Source organism: Pogona vitticeps, chromosome 1 (assembly GCF_051106095.1).
Source record: "Pogona vitticeps strain Pit_001003342236 chromosome 1, PviZW2.1, whole genome shotgun sequence".
Classification (NCBI taxonomy): domain Eukaryota; kingdom Metazoa; phylum Chordata; class Lepidosauria; order Squamata; family Agamidae; genus Pogona; species Pogona vitticeps.
In genome coordinates, this window is record NC_135783.1 from 97,647,738 (window position 1) to 97,667,251 (window position 19,514).

Sequence of the window (19,514 nt, forward strand, 5' to 3'; positions counted from 1 at the left end):
AAAGAGATGGGCATAATAAATAAGAGCTAAATTAGGAAGGGAGAAGAATCCAATGGAAGAGATTACATTTTAGACCACAGAAATATCTATCTTTACCTAAAAACTATGTTTCATATTGGACAGATGTATCCAAATGTTATTTTTTTAAAAAAAGTATCAATAACATTATTTTAATTTTTGCTACTAGTGAAGTATCCTGCCTAAATATCTCATGCAACTTCCTTTATATGACACTTCTTGTTTACAACAAGATAAATCTTGAATATTAACTTCTTTCTTGGGCTCCTTTCAAATCAGTAATCTAGCATCACTGTTCTTCTCTTCAGTTAGAACCTGTAATTTCAGGTTAAAATTGGCTTCAGATTAAGAGAAGCAAAAATGACAGCAGTGACCTTGAAGTCTGAAACCAACAAGACCCCCTGAGCTTGTCATTCTTTTCTCTGAAACTTATTTTAAAATGCTTTAGAACTCTCAAAACTGGCCATGATTTTACATTCTATTATGGGTTTCATACAGATGCTGCACAGTACCATGTCCGGGAAAAGTGCTCATAAGAAGCTACCAAAAATATTCTAAGTGAAAAAGAGAGAAACTACCACTTCTGTATTAGAAACAAGTCCCATTTCATTGAATGCAGCTAAATAAGAATGCAGCCCAAGTGTATCTGTGGTACACTGCAGAGGATGTAAAAAGGAAAATGCAAATACAGTCAAATTCCTCATGTTCATACAAGTGCTTATAAAAGGGCACAGGACACAGAACAGTGAGTGGAGTTGAGAAGACATGTCTCTTCACATCTCCTTCATACCCAACAGCAAAATAAATTCCCCAGAACAATTTCTTCAACACAATGTGCAGTGCCAACTGCAACTTTTGTTTGTTCATTTTCAGAAAATACAAACATTCTCAGTCTATGACTGGCAAGGCTTGCACTAAGAAAGGAGACAATCTCAGATCAGAAAGAATTCTTTATTGTCTTACCATTGTGATCTTGGTTCTTTCGCTTTTCGATGAACAGCAAATAGACAAGAATTTCTGAGATGCAGTCATGTGTGCATTAAAGCAATACATCCACTGTCTCTGAGCCTCTTATTCTTTACATGCTTTCTTGGTTTCCTTCCATGTAAATCTCATTTTAAAAAGCAAACATTGGCCAAACAGGCTGATTTGCTTCGGCACACAGATAGTGACATCCACTTAAGGAAATGAGTCACAGGTTATGACATCTGAGAAATGTTAAGAAAACCAACATATTTGCTAAAAGCAACTCCCCAGAAGCTAAAAACTGGTTTTGGAAAATTAAGGAGGAAACATTTAGTAAATGCCCTACAACATTATTACAAGTATTAATGGGACTCTAAATATATGTAAACAAACAACAGTGTCTCATAAATTACTTCCCCATAACATTCCAGCTGTACAATCAAGGGTGGACACTTTTTCTTGCTTCACTGGGATGTAGGAAAGGTGATAAAGATTTTTCCAGCTTTAAAGCGGCTTTTAAAACACAGCAAAATATAGTTAATTAAAGCAGACCATACAGATTTACTTTCACTTAACAGCTCTTCTGACTGTACTGTTCTATCAGAGAGGCAAGCAGTATCTTATAATGGCCAGAAATAAAGAAAAAACCCAAACAAACAAAAGAGGAAAAACAAGAGATCTCTTCCAGAAGATCCAAGAAATAAAAGACACATTCAAGCCTACACTAAAATAAAGAGATGGTATACTGAAGACCTATACAGAAGAGATACGAGGAGCCTCATGGTGCAGCGGTTAAACTGCAGCACTGCAGCCAAAACTGCGCTCACAACCCCAGTTCAATCCCAGGTATCCAGCTGAAGGTTAACTGAGCCTTCTATCCTTCCGAGGTTGGTAAAATGGGGCGGTATATAAGCAGCACACTCTGCTTTGCTTTATACAAGTCATGTGATGAAGAACCTACAATTCTAGAAAGTGATGTGACAGCTGCTCTGAAAGCACTGGGAAGAAATAGATAACCATAGATATAGAAATAGATATAGGATATCAATACAACTATTTCAAGCTACAGGGCCTGAATCTGTCAAAATCCGAACAAGAATATGCCAACAAATACGGAAAACAAAACAAGTGCCCACTGATCAGAAACATTTGATATGTTGTAATCCCCAAGAAAGGAGATGCCAAGGACTGTAGGAACCATGCTCTAATTTTCCATGAAAGCAAAGTGAGGCCCAAGGGTTGCAACAAAGGCTTTCACCTTATATGAAGCAAGAAATGCCCGATGTTCAAAATGGGTTCCAAAAATAAAGACATGAGATCAAGTTGCAAATATCTGCTGGCTACTGGAGAATTTCAGAAGAAGATCAGTCTGTGCTTTATAGATTACAGCAATGCCTTTGACTGTGTGGATCATGAGAAATTATGGGTTGTTGTGAAAGAAATGCATGTGCCTCAGGGCTTGATTGTCCTGATACGGTATTTGCATTGTGGACAAGTAGCTACTGTTAGGACAGAATATGCAAAGACAGAATGATTTTCTATAGACAAGGTCACATGAGGGTACATTTAATCCCTTATCTGCTCAATCCCTATGCAGAATATATCAAACCAAAAGCCAGACTAGATTCAGTTGATGGAGGAGTGAAAATTGGTGGAAGCAACATCAGTAATTTAAGATATGCAGATCATACTACCAGCTTAGAGGCAGAAAGCAGCAATGACTTGAAATGACTTCTGATGACCCACCTTATTCATAATTTAAAAATATTGTCTTTTAACAATGTTAACCAGCATTGTATATTCATTGTTTTCAACTTCAGATGTTGTCTCTCATTGTTGTAAAGCTACCTTGGGTCCTTTTCAAGGAGAAAGACAGGGTAAAAATATTTGAAATAAATAAATGACAGAGAAAGAAGAAAGGGCCAAAGCAGGACTGCAGTTAAACATCAAGAAGCCAAAAACTGACTACAGAAGAACTATGCAATTTTAATGTTGACAATGAAGAAACTGAAATTGCTAAACATTTTGTATACCTTGGGCCAATCATCAGGCCAAACAGAGACTGCAATCAAGAAATCAGAAGAAGACTGAAACTAGAAAGAGCAGCAATGAAGGAATTAGAAAATATCATTGAGTGTAAGGATGTGCCACTGGAGACAAAGACCAAGAGCACCCATTCACCGAGTATGTGGAAATCTGGGCTGCTAAGGATGTTTAGAGGGGGGAAATTGATTTGTTTGAAATGTGCTAGAGAAGAGCTTTGTGGATACCCTGGACCACCAGAAAGACAAACAAAGGGATCCTAGATCAAATCAAGCCTGAATTATCTCTGGAGGCAAAAATGTTGAGGCTGAGGTTTTGAGAAATATAATTCTGTTATTGAGTTTTAAAAGTCACTTTCTTACCTAATGGAACGAATAAAATACATGGATTTGGGTTTTAATGGATTCTTGGCCAGGCTGAGTGACTTTCGTATCAGCATAGAGATTGGAAACCATGTATCTTGCACTCTAACCACTATACAACACTCTTATAAAGTGGTAGCTACAAAGAAACAAAAAGTCTTTGAGAAATTAAAACTAAATGTAGCTGGAAGAAGTGGGACTAAATCAGACCAATTTATTACTTTTTGATGTTTTCTGTTACTACACTGAAAAGGCAAAAAAAGAAAAAGAAAAAAAACTTCATCAGTGGAATGGTTTCTGCCAATATTCCATTGATTAAGCAATTTTCTCCCAATGGAATTGAATATGAACAAGTCTTATCTTATTACAGGAGAGGTTTAACCACCTTTGTCTGAACCACAGACTTCTGATAAGCACAGTGCAGTTCTGGTATGACGATTGAGCCTCATGTTGGTATTGATGCTGCCAAAAGGAATGGGCAATTTTGACCTATTTCCACCAAACATCCTACAGTCTCTTGATCCCTCTCCTAAATGTGCTCCCAGATATTACAGTATTATTTGCAGCAGCCCAGGAATACTTTTAGGGCTCCAGAAAAAATAGGCAATTCTCTTTCCTGCCAGTGGAAGCCTCTCCTGGATCAAAGGCCCTTTGCAAAAGGGGAGCTCAGGGTCCATTATCATGGACCTTTGCCATATTAGCAAGAATCTTTAGAAAAATACATGCTGGAAATATTTTATTTTTATGTATTTATTACAGTCATGCCCCATCTTTCCATTAAAAGATACTGTTCGAGGTGGCTTACAAATATTATGCTTACTTTTAGATTTTTTTTTGGCCATATCATGAATGAACCCCAGTAACTGGTTTTCCCTTGTGTCCTCCCACATTCTTCAAATCAAAAGAACCGAAACAAGGAATCCACCTTGGCAGGTGATGACGTATTGGGAGGTTCCTTCCTTAAGGTGAAGCATCCTGTGTTTTTCAAAATAACTTCCACTCCCTGAATGCGCATAGTGATCTGCATGGTTAGCATGCGGGGTTTCCCTTACATTGAGGATTAGAAGGATATTGAAAGATACGAATTAAAGTCTTAAACTCTTAAACATTTTAAGTACACTTCTGGACAACAACATTCAGAAGACTTGCAGTGTCATAAAACTTTTTTTTATCTTGCTTGTGAGCATTTTTTCACAAATTTACAGTTCAATGATACTGTGCCTACTGTATCTACCAGCTATACATTTTGGTTGTTGATTTCACTGAATGTTGTATTCTCAACTGTTTTGGGGAGCTGCCTTGTATGCCCCTCAATTCTCCTACAGGGAGCTCTTAAAGTAAAACAAAGTTTTAAAAGAAAATTTCACTGCTGCACAGATGAGCAAAGGCGCAGTCAGAAACTTAGGAATTGTGACAGACAACATACTTGTTTTCAGATCTAATTGTAGAGGCCTTCAGATTTTGCAAAACAGTAACTTTGTTGCCCTGTGGATAAAAGAAGAATATGGGCACCACAGCTGTTTTCTGTTTTTTGCACTCAGCATCCTCCACGCCCACCCATTACTTGTCTGGTTCTGGGAGAAATTAGAGATGATGCAGAACAATGCTGACAGAATGCTGACAAACTAGTTATCTTTATGATGGGCAGAAAGTTAAACAAAACAAAGGGTTTGTTATGGATTGTACATTACTCTCAGTCACTTTGCTCTTTTATTTAGTCCACTCTTATAGTAAAGGTAAAGGTTGCCCTTGACATTTAGTCCAGTCATGTCCAACTCTAGGGCACGGAGCCCATCCCCATCTCCAACCCATAGAGCCAGCGTTTGTCAATAGACAGTTTCCGTGGTCACGTGGCTAGCACAACTAGACACGGAATGTCGTTACCTTCCCACTCAGGGTGGTACCTATTTATCTACTCGCATTTGCATGCTTTTGAACTGCTAGGTTGGCGAGGAGCTGGGACAAAGCGATGGGAGCTCACTCCGTTGCGTGGATTCGATCATACGACTGCTGGTCTTCTGACCTTGCAGCACAGAGGCTTCTGCGATTTAACCCACAGTGCCACCATATCCCATCTTATAAGTGTACACATTTCTCTTTGCTAAGGGGTATTAAGGTGGGCCTATAAAATGAGCTGAGACCATTATTTTATGAATGAGGAGGAGAATTTTACTTCCTGCAGAAAAGGACAATTGAGGCTGCTGTAAGGAGAAAATATTGGGTTAGGGTTAGAGAACAAGATTCTACATCTCTACTATTTGTTTGTTTGTTTACCGTAAACAAGAGCCATCCTTCATCATAAAGATGATGACATACAGTTAAAAGAATAAAATTATATTTGGAAATCAACAACAAAACAATATAAACCATAAAAATAGTAGTATGTGATAGATTGCTCAACCTTGAGACAGGCTAGAACCTGTTGGCAAATTTTAAGAAGAATTTGCCAGGTGCCAAAATCATGTCTAATTAGATAAAGGGTGAGTTTCTCTGAATACGACATTCAAAATAAACGACCCTACCAAGAAGAAGCCCCAGTCTTGGTTAGCACCTAACTAAAATCTAGAGTTGCCAGGTCACCAGCACCCCACTCACTCAGAATCATGGACCAAAACCTGAAACCAGGAGTCATGATGTTGTGACACCACAAGGGTGAGCCCTTGTGACATGAGAGATGTAGGGCAGCCAATTCTTGGTGGACCAAAACTGCTTCTGGATCTTCTCTTTCTGGAAACGAATGCAATGTACTCCACTCCTTGCTTTGTTCTGGCATAATGGAACTAAATGTGTGCACCCACTGGATCTCTGTCCACTGCCCTCTCCTCACTCCTGGCTTTCTGGTATGCCAGTGCTGCACAAACACAACACACATTCAAACAACTTCACATTAAGCCAGTAAATCCTGGCATCACTGGAATCATGAGGAGATACATATCCAGGCTTTAAAGCCAACAGCAACCTTTTTCTCCCTCCATTACTACTCATGCTGAGGTTTGTTCCCCCTGCCTGGAGACCGAGGGAAGCATGGCCATTCCCTGAGACTTCACTCAGTATCCCGAGACTAGGCATCTCTGTTTAACTCTACTCTGAAGACCTATCACAGCTCCTCTGCGCTTTCAACAATGAAGTCTAATGACATTTCAATTTAAAAAATTATTATGATATAAAATGAAAGAATATAGTCAGTATCTGGACTTCTACTGGATAACGTTGATATTTCTCAGGCATTCTCAATATTATGGCCCTTCTCTTCCTGATGCTGCTATCTGCAAGCAAAGCAGGTGCCTGGCTTATTCGACTTCTGTCTGGACAAGGAGCTCCATAGTAGCACCACAAGACCTCACCCTCCAACCTACAGTGTTTTCAACTGTTTCAGAGTGTTGATAGCATCATGTCTTTCTGTAACATTTTGGGTGGGGTTTTTAAAAAATGCTTTCTGGTACAGAAAGTTCTTCTTTAAACAGGCAATTAGAGTTGGGTACAATATTGCTTGGTCAGAGAGCACAGTTCTGTGTGTCAAGTAAATTTTTGCACTATATCATCCCGATCTGTAGTTTTTGCACTAACTTTCCACATTTCATCCAATGACTGCATTATTACAAATTAGATTGATATGGACTGTCTTTACAGTTTGTCCTTCTGTACCATCCAAAGCTCAGCTTCTGATCTGTGAGCAAAAGAGATATAGGTGGATCACACACCAGCTGCTGCGGGGGCAGCCTTTGAAACCCAGGAGATGCAGGTGCTAGAATCTTCTTGGCTACTAACGTTAATAATTGATTACGAGTTTGAGCAAGCATTAATTTCTGATACATGAACACATCATATTGACTGTACCTGTATACCAGAGCTAGGACTTCTATCAATGTTTTCTAAAAGCATTCAGTGGCAGTTTTGCCAGTCTCAAACTGTCATAATATTGGAATGCATGGGTTTCTGGAATTAAGTGTTTTAATTTTCAAAACCAGTGTTCAAAATTGACTGAACATCTTTTTGCAGGAAAAAAAGTTTGATATCAACTTCTGTGTGAAATTCACTTTCTGAAAAGCCAGGAATGTTATTCTTCTCCAGCCAAAGGGCATGGCACATTGGCTTAACTCTCTTATGGTCTATCTGCATCTCTTGCTCTATTACTTTTGCCAGTAAGTATAAAATCTCCATCTGGTCCAGATCCAATAGTGCTGCTGAGGACTTGGCTAAAGCACATTTTGTTAGTGCTCTTCCAGCTACATGGGCTACTAGTCCATTTTCAAGCAGAAGTGAAATAAGTAATTGGTGGAACCAGGATACTGGACAACTTACATTTCCTCACCTTGTGATCACCTTGCAAGGCCCTGTTTTATATTTAACCTTACTTAATTCAAATGAAATTAAGGCAGGTAGCCACTTGATAGAGGGCTTTCCCAGCTGTGGCATCCTAGAAAGGCTTACCTAGCTTCCTCCTTATGGTTATTTGGGCCCTGGAGGAAAATTTCCCTCACCCGAATTTTCCCGTTTTGTTTTTAACTGATTTTAATGAGTATGTGATAACAATATGCTTAGCTGTTATGTGACTGCTGGATAGCTCTAGTGGTTTAGGTATCTAGCTTCAGAGCTGTAGATTGGGAGTTAAATTCCCCGCTGTGCCTCCTTAACAGGGCCTGGACTCGATGATCTATACTATAGGGTCTGTTCCAGCTCTGCAATTTTAAGACTATATTACATTATGTTACATCACATCACATTTTGAGTTGTCTGTTTTTATATCTCTGCCTGCCTGAAAAGAAGTATTTTATACTGTAAACTGAGATTTTCTAGTATTGTAGTCTTAAAACATATTTTATAGCCTCCACCCAGAAAACAATGTCATTGGGTTACCCAGTACAAAAACCCATTTCACTTCTTTTTAAAATGTTGCACATATAAGCCATTGTACTGTAATCAGGTGCCCACCAGATCATTTTAAACTTAACACAGATCAGCTGAAAACAGTTATTAAAAATATTTGTTGATCATGAGAGTGCAAAACATCTGAAAGTTCAAAATGCCTTCAGATGCATTAGTTTATCTACTTCTGTAAGTTAAACAAGAAAGGGTGTCTTCTTTAAAATGGTGATATTGTTTTAATCACATATTAAAAATAATATTATTTTAAACTAGAACTAATTACATTTGGAACATGTTACAACTGACCAATTACATATTTTAGTCCTAAATAATGGCCCAAATCCTGCTGCTCAGAGTAGCAAACTGCATTAGAGTATACCCACTGAATCCATAGGGATCTGGTGGGTAAACTCCTCCATAAGTTTTATTGGTTCAAATGGGCCTACTCTAACTACAATCTACTTTAGCATAGTAAGTCACCATTAGAGTAAGCCCATTTAAATAAATCAAATTTAACGGAGGAGTTGACTCAGAAAATACCCATGGATTTAATTGGCAGGTGCAATTTACCATGTGAAGCAACAGGATGTTGGCCATTATGTATTTTAGCATAAACTATTAATTGGTAGTTTGGAGAAACCTATAAAGGTAATACATGCTTATGAAAAATTTATTCATCTCTTGTCCTATATACGTTATTGTGAATGACATGGTAGACATAGAAAGACATAGATGCCTATACTGAAAGCCTTTGAACTTATTTCAAAGGGATTCTTGGCTCCTCCCCCCAAAAGGAGCAATGCAATAACACAAATCAAGCCTGCTATCGTAAATGTAACTGATTTCAGAAACAATGATAAATGACAAGAATGAACATATTCTTTTGGAAATGTCCAAGCCACTGGAAACCTCATAGATTGTTTCATTCCAATTCATGCAACTTCACCGAGAAGCTAGAGGAATTACCCTAATATCAAAGGATGGAAAACTTAGGAGGCGAATCATTCTGAATCATAGCTAGAGCCTTAGTCATTTAGGCAGAATTGCACAAGGAAATAAATTGCAATTAACTAATTTGCTGTGCAGTGAAAAGCCAGATGCTCCTGATGATAAGCATTGGCCTGTTGTGGAAATTTTGATTTTGCAAAAGCATTCAATTTACTGGCTTTTGCTACCCTTGCCTGATAAGATGCTTGAAACCTATATGTCAGTGACAAATCCAAGTGTGGGAGGAATGTTTGCCAGTCCTTTCAAAATAGAGGCAGGTGTCTACTAGGAAACTCTTTGGCTCATTTTCCTTACTATCTCACAGATCTACTGCTTCTCAGGTAAGTGCTGTGAGAAGCTTTTCTACCTGGAAAAGGGAGCTCTTACTATTATGATCTGCAGTGTGGCCAATATGGTCAGTAGAGAGGTAGAGGTATGAGTCAGAATTTGAAGAAGACAGGCCATCTACAGCTTATAAAGAGTGTTCCTATGAAAAACATGCCTCAGTGGCATCTTGAGAGGAAAAATCCAGAATGAAGATAAGGAAGCACAGATACCAAGTGAAAAGGTTAGAGGTACCATTGGCTATCCTGTCTTGGAAAACCATTTTTTACTTGACAGTATTACTTCTGGGATCAAAAGCCACAACTCCTTGTAATCCACTTAGCAGCAGAGGATCATATCAGCTGTGGGTGTTTACAAGCAGCTTATGTGGCAAAGAAACAGAAAGTGATATTTAATTGTTTGTGAGCAGAATATAATATTGTATTAAACAGGCAAGGATGTAGTACGAAATATGATGCATAACTGCATCATTTCCAAAGCTTTGTTTGCCTAAGTAAGGAAACAAGTTACTGTAATACAATTGAGATATGAGTTGTGAAAGCAACCTAATAATTCCCAGTAGTAACATGGAAAGCAGGAAAAGAAGTGGTACAAAACACTGTAACTTTAAGAACTGAAATATAAACTGGTAATTAATGCATGGAAGTAAAAGCTCAGTGTTTCACTGGTCAATGTGGAGTAGTGGATAGGGTGCTGGACTCAGGTTACCTGGTTACAAAACCCTGTTCAGCCATGGAAACATTCTCAGGATTTAATATGGAGATTAACTAGACTCACACCTTCAGATTTCTCTGGCTAAAGTGTAACTTTAAAATCATATCTATAATGGCCCACGGTCCCAGGCCTTTTTTTTTTTTTTTTTGAAAAATGCAACAGCTATGATAAAGTGGTCTCTGTTAAGCACTTAAGTACTTAAATGCTACACACACAATTTCATCTGGGAAGTCATAAAGATCTCCTTTAACATACGTTAATTTCTCATATGCGTCCACAGAGTTAGATTCCAGACTAATTTAATCATACCCGAGTCCCACTGAAATCTTTGTAAAAGTCATGAGATTTAACTTCATTTCATGAGAGTTAAGTTCACAACACTGTCTTGTAAACAAAAGGAATGTAGACTGCACATGCAATGTGAATGTGATTATTATTTTGTTGTTGTTTAGTTGTTAAGTTGTGTCTGACTCTTCGTGACCTCATGGACTAGAGCACGCCAGGCCCTCCTGTCTTCCACAGCCTCTCAATGTTTGGTCAAATTCATGTTGGTAGCTTCGATGACACTATCCAACCATCTCATCCTCTGTCATCCCCTTCTCCTCTTGCCTTCACACTTTCCCAACATCAGGGACTTTTCCAAGGAGTCTCCTCTTCTCATGAGATGGCCAAAGTATTGGAGCCTCAGCTTCAGGATCTGTTCTTCCAGTGAGCATTCAAGGTTGATTTCCTTTAGAATTGATAGGTTTGTTCTCCTTGCAGTCCAGGGGACTCTCAAGAGTCTCCTCCAGCACCACAATTCAAAAGCATCAATTCTTCGGCGGTCAGCTTTCTTTATGGTCCAGCTCTCACTTCCATACATCACGCTACTGGAAAACCATAGCTTTTATTATGCAGACCTTTGTCGGCAAGGTGATGTCTGCTTTTTAAGATGCTGACTAGGTTTGTCATTGCTTTCCTCCCAAGAAGCAGGTGTCTTCTAATTTCATGCCTCCTGTCACCATCTGCAGTGATCATGGAGCCAAAGAAGGTAAAATCTCTTACTGCCTCCATATCTTCCACTTCTATTTGCCAGGAGTGGATGGGACCAGTGGCCATGACCTTAGTTTTTTTGATGTTGAGCTTCAGACCATTTTTTGCGCTCTCCTCTTTCACCCTCATTAAGAGGTTTTTAAAATTCCTCCTCGTATTCTGTCATCAGAATGGTATCATCTGCATATCTGAGGTTGCTGATATTTCTTCTGGCTATCTTAATTCTGGCTTGGGATTCCTCCAGTCCAGCCTTCCGCATGATGTACTCTGCATATAAGTTAAATAATCAGGGAGACAATATACAGCCTTGTCGTACTCCTTTCCCAATTTTGAACCAATCAGTTCTTCCATATCCAGTTCCAATTCTTGTTTCCTGTCCCACATATAGATTTCTCAGGAGATAGATATAGTGGTCAGGCACTCCTATTTCTTTAAGAACTTGCCATAGTTTGCCATGGTCCACACAGTCAAAGGCTTTTGCATAGTCAGATTATTATTTACTCACCTGTTTTACAAGAGATGACATACTGTATATATTTTAAAACTCCCTGTGCTTTCTAGATCTCTAAGCAGTAGAGAAATAGAGTATAGGCAAGCATGTCAGTGAGGTGAAATGTGTTATAGCCATCAGTTTTTCCATCCCATTTTTCCCTTGAGAACTGATTCCTTTTATTTTGAACATCACATGAACATTCATCAATTAATTATTACATTTAACTTTACATTTATTCACAGTGATTCAGAAATTGTCCATTTTTTCTCAGGTTACAGTCTGGGATGGAACACTCCTTACAATAAAATTGGGTTATTCACCAAACTAGATTATTTTAAAAAATGTGACAGGAAAGACATTGTACAGCCTTGTCTATGCTTAAGTAATCACTTAAGTATAGTTTTCACGCCAGCTCAGAAATAATGAGTTTCCTTCATCAATGAAAAAAATGCCCTTTTTGTCATGATATAATACTTATACAAATAAGATTAAAAGTTTAGCTAAGAGAAACTGAATGCATTCATACCATATAATTTAAAGTCAGAAAGAAAGCCATAGATTTAAGTCTATTTAGATCATTTGCTTCAGCCCACGTAAATTCATTGAATTCTCCCATCTCTGTCAATAGATTTGTGTGTGGAAGAAACTAAACATACAAGGACTTATTTATCCACTTATTTCTAAAAATTTACCATATATCTTTTCACAAATTAATGCACATGTTTCTCAGTGAGACAATGTCCTGGTTTTTTTAAAAAAGTATTTTTTTACATGCAGATGACAAAATTGACATATGGCTTCTTCATTTCTCATAAATACTTCCCTCCAACCAGTTTATACTTATAATGTGTTACAAGAAAGAAATATCCCTGTGTAGTAAGTAAATATTATGTTTTGGAATTAAAAATACATTCACCAGCTATCTTCTTGAAAGAGAAGTACATACACATATACAAAAAGTACTTCTGTTCTGTCTTACCTTTCTAAATGATGCTGGCAATGTAGATGAAGTTATTGAAACCACTGGAATAGCATATGGAAACTGAGACACTTGTACAGGAGCTAGAGACAGCTGACTTGATCGAGCAGCTAACTGTGTATCAGGCATGTCAAAACATCTGAAAGATATAGAAAAAAAAACATTTTACCATTAGAAATGTTAACCACAAACATCACATTAGTGAAACAGCTTTACTATATTGATTAAATATGTTTAGCATTTCTGACAGTTGGGAAAAGAAAGAAAAATACCTGCCTGTAATACCCAGATTGCGATTAGAAATGTAGTTATTGGGAACTTGATAGACTTTGGATAGATTATCTTATTCTTGTACAGGATGACCAGAATCCTATCAGTTACTGTATTTCTCTCAGTTTAAATACCTAATAGGATTCCGAAGATCTGAAGCATCCATATACACCAGGTCTGTATATGGCAATGAAAAACTACTAAACAGCTGCTTTGAAGTTATCTAAGATCACCATCATCATCATCATCTTGAACTGCAGAGCTGGAAGGGACCCTATGGATAATTGAGTACAGCCCCTGGGTTTGCTCACACTGCTGATTTCTATTGGGCTCAGTACCCATGTACAGTACTTTAAATGGATTTACAGTCATATGTTTTTTTCATTGCTACGTGCCTTCACATTGAAAATTATTACTCCAATATAAAGTTTACAGCTGCTTTAGGAAACTTGCATATCAGATTTTAATTCATTTCATTAACCAGCATGTTTGCAGATATATTTCCAATGTTCTAATCTGTTTAGAACAGTTGCAGTTCAGGCTTTATCATTTGCCTGTTCCACTCTCGTACTGGCTGCATCTTACAGCCACCCACTGCTTCTGTTGGGGACTTGTTTTTAATTTTTAATTTTTTTTTTCCAAACAGGGTAACAGTAGTCTGATATGACAGTGGAAATTTACGACCTAGCATAGAGAAAAAGGGGGGAAACCCTCCCTTCTCCTTGGCACGCACACAAAGAAACTCTGAATGTTGTAAATTTCTCTGGTCAGTTTTACTTCCTAAAGGAGGCAAGAGTGCTTTCCCTTTTCCTCTCTCAACGAGCTTATAAATTTCCACTCTCATGTCAGACCACCACTATCCCACTTGAGAAAAATTTAAAAAATTAAAAGCAATCCGACAACAGAAGGAGCTGGTGGCCGTGGGGGGCAACCAGTAGGAGGCAACAGATATAATTTATATTGACAGAGGCATTCATATATGCCAAAACAATGAAAAATAAACCAATTTTACATCCAATTTAAAACACGGTAAACAACCCTCTGCTGGCCCAATAAAATACCTCACTTCTGATTTAAAACGGCAATTCCTCGTCAACAAAATCCACACTTCCATGGGATTTAAAAAATGGATTTTATTTGAGCAAAACCTGATTTAACAGTGGTTCTTATTGCCAGTATGAATGAGCCCCCTATTAAGGAGGCACAATAGTGAATCAAATTCCCAGCTACTGAGCTATCCAGTAGTTGATTAATCATGAATGGACCTGGTATATGGGTCCTTAAGCAATCTTTGATTCTTAAATTGTACCTTTTTAAATGAAGCTGGAAAAAATGGGCAGTTTTGAAAGTTTTCAATTGAGTATTTTATTTATATCTCATCCACTTAAATGTTTTAACATTTTCACTATTCAGCTTGAGGGAGGAGGCAGTTGTTCTGAATTCCTGTGAATACCTATAGAGTTATTTCTCAGAAGTATATGCATCTCTGCTTATTTTGATGTATAAAAATTCATCACAGAACCTTTTTAAAAAGACAAGTTTCTTGTACCTTGCCCATTCACTGCTTTTTCTATTTATTGTAATCATACTTATTTTGCATCAAAAGAGGCTTCTAGAACAGCTTCCTTAAAAGAAAACTCAAACCCAATGCAACACAAGAAAAAGGGGGGAAAAGGAATGGAGAGAATAAAGGGAAAGTGTTTACAGTATGTTGAATATAAACAAAAGCCAGCCTTTGAAGGCTGTTAATCCATTCTCCCCAGCCCCCAATTGCAGGCTAAAATGAAACCTCTGTAGGTGCGCTAAACATTCCCTCTGATTCTTATCTGAAGCCACTAGGAACTATCCCTATTTACTTTGGCAAACAATGAAACCCTATGCTTACTTTATCCTGCAGATGTCCTATCTTTTTGTCTGGTAGCACAATAGCAAAATGTCTCTCTCTGCATTTTACAGCTCCCATGCCTGTCAGCCATTGAGGGTTCAGCATGTCCTCATCATCATTATCATCATCATCATGTGCTGTCAAGTCAATTTTGATTTATGGTGACCCTTTGCAAGGTTTTGCAGGTAAAAAAAATACTGAAAAGTAGTTTACCTTCCCCTTCTTCAGGGGGCATCCTGGGACTGTGCTGCTTGCCCATGGTCACACAGGCTGGCTCTACTCCTAGGAGTCACAGTGGGGAATCAAACTCCCAACCTCTAGCTCTGCAGCCAGATACATAAACCAGTGAACTGTCCAAACACAGCAAGTCCAAAGTGCTGCAGCTTAGATTGCTTTCACGAGCAGGTTACAGGAAGAACCAGGACCCATTCTTATGACAGCTTCGCTGGCCTCCTGTCCATTTCCAGGTCAAATTCAAACCTCTGGTTATGACCTACAGAATCCCAACAACTTGGTTCCAGGCTATCTAATGGACTTCATTTTCCCATATGAACATCCACAGGTTTAAGGTCTTTATGGAAAGTCTTGCATCTCAGTTCCACCAATTTCATAGACACACTTGGTGAAGACATAAGAGGGGACTTTATGGTGGTTGCTTCCAGTCTGTGGAACTCCCTGCCAAAGGAGGCCAGAAGACTCTCCATTCATCAGAAAAAAGCCAGGGATATAAATAAAATGGATTTACAATTGGGCATGGGGGGTGAGACAAGAAAATCAAAAGGATACCTTCAACAGGCAAAGAGACCTTTTTGCTCATACAAAACTCTGTATGTATCTAAAACAAAGATGTTTTACTATAAATATGCAAATATTGAGTTTGCTGTATTTTGAACAAATATCCCCATACACAGAAAGCCAGCATACACAATGTCTGGTATCATTCAGCATACTACAATTAATAAAGCTTTTAGAAAGATACAGAGTATAATGGTGTAAAAGAACTTTGGTCTTTCAGTATACATTGGCCTAAATTGGAGTAAAACATTAACATCCCTGATCAAGAGCACATGCAAGCCACTGAAATGTATTTGCATGAAATTTCAGGACAGGCAAATGAAGTATGGCTACGCACATCATTCATTTATGGAATTAACTGTCACCAGGTGTGGAGCTAGCCATCTGTTCAGAAGACATAAAAGGAAAACTATTGAGAACAGGTCTTACAGCATCTGTTGAGACTGACTGCTAAATGGAAGCTCCTTATTCAGACAAAACACACAATGGAGTATCAATTGTGAGGAAGCATCATGAAAGAGAAAGTTATCGCCATTGTGTTCTCCTTATGAGCCTCCTGGAACCAAACAGCCATCATAGTGGAAAATAGGATGCTGGAGTAAGTCTGCCTTTGGTTTAATCCCACAGAAATCTGTTTGTGTTTTCAATCCATATGTGTGCAAATACAGCTTTTGTATTAATGGACTTGTCTGTTCACTTGTCTGTGGATCAAGGTCTGTGTGTCTGGTTTCCTTCCAATTCCTCCCCCACCCCACCCTTTCTGTGTGCATGGTAGGGAAGTGGGCAGTGCTTTTGCTTTCCTCTATATTGGACAAAATGTTACAGAATTTAAAATTTGTTCTTATAGATCCATTGCATAATTTGATGTTTATTTTTACTAATTAGAATTGCTTTTTTATATTGTTACTGTATTTTATTGTTGTTAGCCACCTAGAGTGGTCCTCACCGACCAGATAGGCGGGGTATAAATTAAATTAAATAAATAAATAAATAAATAAATAAATAAATAAATAAATAAATAAATAAATAAATAAATAAAATATTTTGTATACTTTATTTTCCTGTTCCATAAACTGAGTTTTTATTGGAGTGCTAAGTTGCTGTTTGTGTCCGCCATCTGATGATTGATTTTTGTTTCTCCTGTACTGTTGTTGTTGTTGCATACTTTTGGAGTAAATGATTATTTGCTGTCTTCTTTTTTAAAGTACTTTTGAGGGTTCAGTAGTGCTTAACTAGACCTAGTGACAGAAACCCAAATGAGGGGGGAAAATACACAGATCCATTCCTGTTTGTGTTTATCAAAGGGGCTGGCACCTGAATGCTCTGAAAATTAATGAACCCCTGCCAAAACAAAAAATGCAGTCTGAAAGTTTTCCCTATGCATCTCCCTAGCATTTTGTCACTTGAACCATTTCTTTAGTGACAGGATCTGGGGACAACTCGACTCTTGCACTGCCAAGTCTCAGATTCGATTAATGAAATGAACTGCACTGCCCTGGAGGCTGCCTTAAAAGAATCTCAGCTAGTCAGCATCATAAACTGATAGTTGGCTAGGCAGATGACCAAGAATATAACTTCCTAGCAGTGTGGGGAAAAAGTTGTACTGCTGGTTTTGAATTTGAATGTATTGATGACATGAAATAATAGTTTTTAATGAAATAAATTTGTTTTTAGTTGAATTGTCTATGTACTGGAGGTTGATTGAAGAGGCATCTGTTATCCCATCACAGACCAAATATTGTGGGATTTGCTGTGAGGGTAAAATAGACAAATTTGTCTCTCTTTTTTCCTGATCACATAATGAATTAGTTTGGCCCTTCTTCTCCCCAGCATTTTTTACTCTGCTGAACAGTGTTTTCCCCGGATGTTGGGCATGTGACTGTGGGTGTAAATTCTAGTGACATATGATCTGTTTTTTGGACAACAGGAACACCTACCCCTGTAATCTTTTCCCCTCGATGCCCTGAAGTATGTTTTTTTTAAAAAAACAACAAAATATCAGGTTTAGTACTAGATCATTTTATCACTACACTGATATGCTAGTTTAGTGCTAGATTACCTCTGCATGGACCAAATAAAGATGAAAGACAAAACAAAATAGAAACAACTCTGAGGAACTACAGCAGACTACTATGTTTCCACAGAACATGTCCATGTATTTGTACATTATGGAGAAGTCTGGAAAACTGTTTCCTTTGCCACACTTTAAACAGCCCACTGGCTTTACAATACAATGATAAAAGGAGCTGGGGATAAGCAGAGGATGAAATCAAAAGAAAGTGGCCATGGATTGGATCAAGCCACATCAGATTGAGGGACCAGTGTGGAAACTGACACCAAAACAATCCACAATCTCCATATGATCATTTAATCTAAACATAAGTATAAAGCAGGCTGAGAATCAAGGTGTAGCAAAGTGTGCTTGCAGTCTCCCAAAAGCCCTTTTAAGATGGTAGTTTATTGTAGCTGTATTAAACAAATAAACAAACTTTTTAAAAAAAACCTCAGGTGTATCTTTGTAATTGAAAGAAACAACTGATTAACTAACAATCTAATCCTGAGCAGACCTCCTAAGAAGCAAGCCTCATCAAATTGTGGTAATTAATCTCACATGAATAGGTATAGGGCTGTAGCCTAAAACTGTAATCTTATAACCTTTTCCTTGGAGTAAGCCTCCCCCCATACTATAACATCTGCTGCAAGTAAACATCTCTAAGTTGTTTTTTTAATAGATTAGTAAACATAGTTAAAATCTTTTTTGTCACATCTATTAGAGAACATTAGCCCTGGACTCCATTTCATTTGGAGTTGGTTGAGAAGACTTCCTGTTTTGGTTTGGGAAGAGGAAAAGCTTCACTTCATCCTTGATTGGCCTAAACGCTGCTATGTGTGGGAGAGTCTTGCTGCCAAACACTCAGACTTGAGCGACCCCTGGTGGAATGTCTAACTTCTCACTTGTTTTAGGAAATTCTAAAAAAGGAGGAGACCGTGTTGATCTGAAAACAAAACAAAAGCCAGGGACAAAAGTGTAAATGACAAGGCAATTGCTACAAATAGGAGAGGTTGGGGTTTAGCACAGATGGAAGAAAACAAAAAGCACTGTTTTCATGTTCTCATCCCGCCCTTAAGACAGCTCTGCTTGCCTGTTGCAACAACAACTCTATAAAGTACTGCATGCTAAAGGGAGCATCCTCCAGCTAAAACTATTTTGTCTTTATTTTGGTTTAAATTGATTGTTCCTGATGGTTTAATTAAATTTCTAATCCCAACTCTGTTAGAGGCAGGCCAAGCCACTGGACAGCCTTCCCTCACCCAGCTAAAAGGAAACTCTTCCAGTCTCAAAAAGGCTGAAAGGGAGGAGCCCCTAGATTGCCTGTGACTGTCCTGTTTTAAGAGATGGGCCATAAATTCCAGATTGCTGGCTGAGGAGGAGCTTGAAGTCAACATGCAGGCTGCAGCTATTTCCACCACTGGCCATGTGAATTTGGGACGTTCTTGGCAAAGATACTGGAGTGGCATTGCCATTTCCTACTCCAGGTGGATTGCGTTTAGTCGGAACTCTCCACTATGTCCTGTCCGTCTTGGGTGTCCCTGCACGGCATAGCCCATAGCTTCTCTGAGTTACTCAAGCCCCTTCGCCACGACAAGGCAGCAATCCATGAAGGGGTAAAAAGCCCATAGAAATGCATTAAAACCTGTTTAATGCGTTCCGATGGGCTTAAAACTCACCGTCCAGCGAAGATCCTCCATAGGGCAGCC

At 38.4% G+C, this 19,514-nt stretch overlaps 1 protein-coding gene across 1 annotated transcript in view; it reads right to left on the bottom strand.

Moving 5' to 3' along the window:
- Nucleotides 1-19,514, bottom strand: part of CRYBG1 (crystallin beta-gamma domain containing 1) — a 123,033-nt gene that overhangs the window by 65,477 nt on the left and 38,042 nt on the right. The window contains exon 2 of the mRNA XM_072998249.2: nt 12,806-12,944. Coding sequence (XP_072854350.2) covers nt 12,806-12,944 — 139 coding nt within the window. The remainder of the gene's footprint in view (nt 1-12,805; nt 12,945-19,514) is intronic.